Source organism: Sinocyclocheilus grahami, unplaced genomic scaffold, assembly GCF_001515645.1.
Source record: "Sinocyclocheilus grahami isolate Dianchi unplaced genomic scaffold, SAMN03320097.WGS_v1.1 scaffold8520.1, whole genome shotgun sequence".
In the NCBI taxonomy this organism is placed as follows: domain Eukaryota; kingdom Metazoa; phylum Chordata; class Actinopteri; order Cypriniformes; family Cyprinidae; genus Sinocyclocheilus; species Sinocyclocheilus grahami.
Window position 1 is genome coordinate 8,091 of NW_015512092.1, and position 1,208 is coordinate 9,298.

Sequence of the window (1,208 nt, forward strand, 5' to 3'; positions counted from 1 at the left end):
TGGAGCTGCACCAGCTGTGTCCGAGCAACTCTTTCCCTGGAAGCAGGTGGGAGAGAGACTGAGAGATGTGCGGATAAAGTCATGGGTGACGGGAGCTTTGAGATGGGAAAAAGTGTTGACAACATCTTCAATCCACCTTCACGTAACCGTTTGCGCTGGTGGCCCCTGCTCTGGCCCCTCGCCCTCTTCGCCCTCCGCCTTCTCTTCCTCCACCGCCTCTGTCCGACTGCTCTTCAGCCTGGCTGGGATCGGCGGCCTCATCGAAGTACAACCTGAGCGTGTTGCGTATCACCAGGCGCTCTACGATAAAGGAGGCGCAGAACCACGGCACAGCGTACTCTGCCGTGATCAGGCCCATGAAGTTATATTTAAATTCAGAGTAGTCCCACGGACAGGCGTTGAACTGCCGTAGCAGCAAACCCGTGCCAAACTCCCACAGGTACGTCCACAGTGTGTATATGATGCAGCGGAGCAGCACATTGCAGCGGTCCCGCAGACAAAGGTACATGCGCTCTACGATCAGGATGCAGGTTCCGTAGATGAAGAGCGCCCACACGCTCGTCACGCCAGGAAACTTCCAGTTGCAGTTCACCACAAACTCCCAGGCTGCCGTGAACATGACTTCACAGAAGTAACCGTGGATGGCGTACAAGTACCACCGAGAGAGGGCCGTAAGGGGCTCAGGGGTCACTGTGGTTGCCATGATGACCATCTTCCTTTTACTTTGATGTGTGGAGTTAATAGGCATCAGGAAGTAAAAGAAAGAAAAAAAAGAGTGTGTTATAAATCGGCATTGCAGCAGAGGCTATGTTCTGAATGGAATACTAGCATACTGCATTCTATGCAGTGGACAGTGTAGACTGCCTACTGTTTTTCAAAATAGTATGTAAAACAGCAGTACACAACCTGCAGGTGCCATTTTTGGTTGTGGGTAGTGGTCGACCGAAATTGTTTTTTTGACAGCCGATGCCGATATCTTGGAAAGCAGGGTGGCCGATGGCCGATATAAAGCGATATAATTTTATTTATTTTAATTAATATTTAAGAAATTTGAAATCATTTGAAAATTTATAAAAATATAAATGTGTTAAATAAACATACTTATACTTTAGATGACAAAGTATTTTTCACAAATAAATATATATTTAATAAAGATATAATTAAAAAGGAAGTAAACACTGTAACCAACAGGGCACTCAGTATTTTGG

The 1,208-nt window shown here is 46.4% G+C and overlaps 1 protein-coding gene across 1 annotated transcript; it reads right to left on the reverse strand.

The window, feature by feature from the left end:
- Window positions 1-6: 6 nt before the first annotated feature.
- On the reverse strand, window positions 7-729 carry LOC107578043 (transmembrane protein 229b). Its single transcript, XM_016264043.1, has one exon. The coding sequence runs from the start codon at window positions 710-712 to the stop codon at window positions 128-130; it is 585 nt and encodes a 194-aa protein (XP_016119529.1). The 5' UTR covers window positions 713-729; the 3' UTR covers window positions 7-127.
- Between the last annotated feature and the right edge of the window lie 479 nt (window positions 730-1,208).

Excerpts from the sequence above, each read along its gene's own strand:
- LOC107578043 (XM_016264043.1), bottom strand. The coding sequence starts at position 712 with ATGGTCATCATGGCAACCACAGTGACCCCTGAGCCCCTTACGGCCCTC.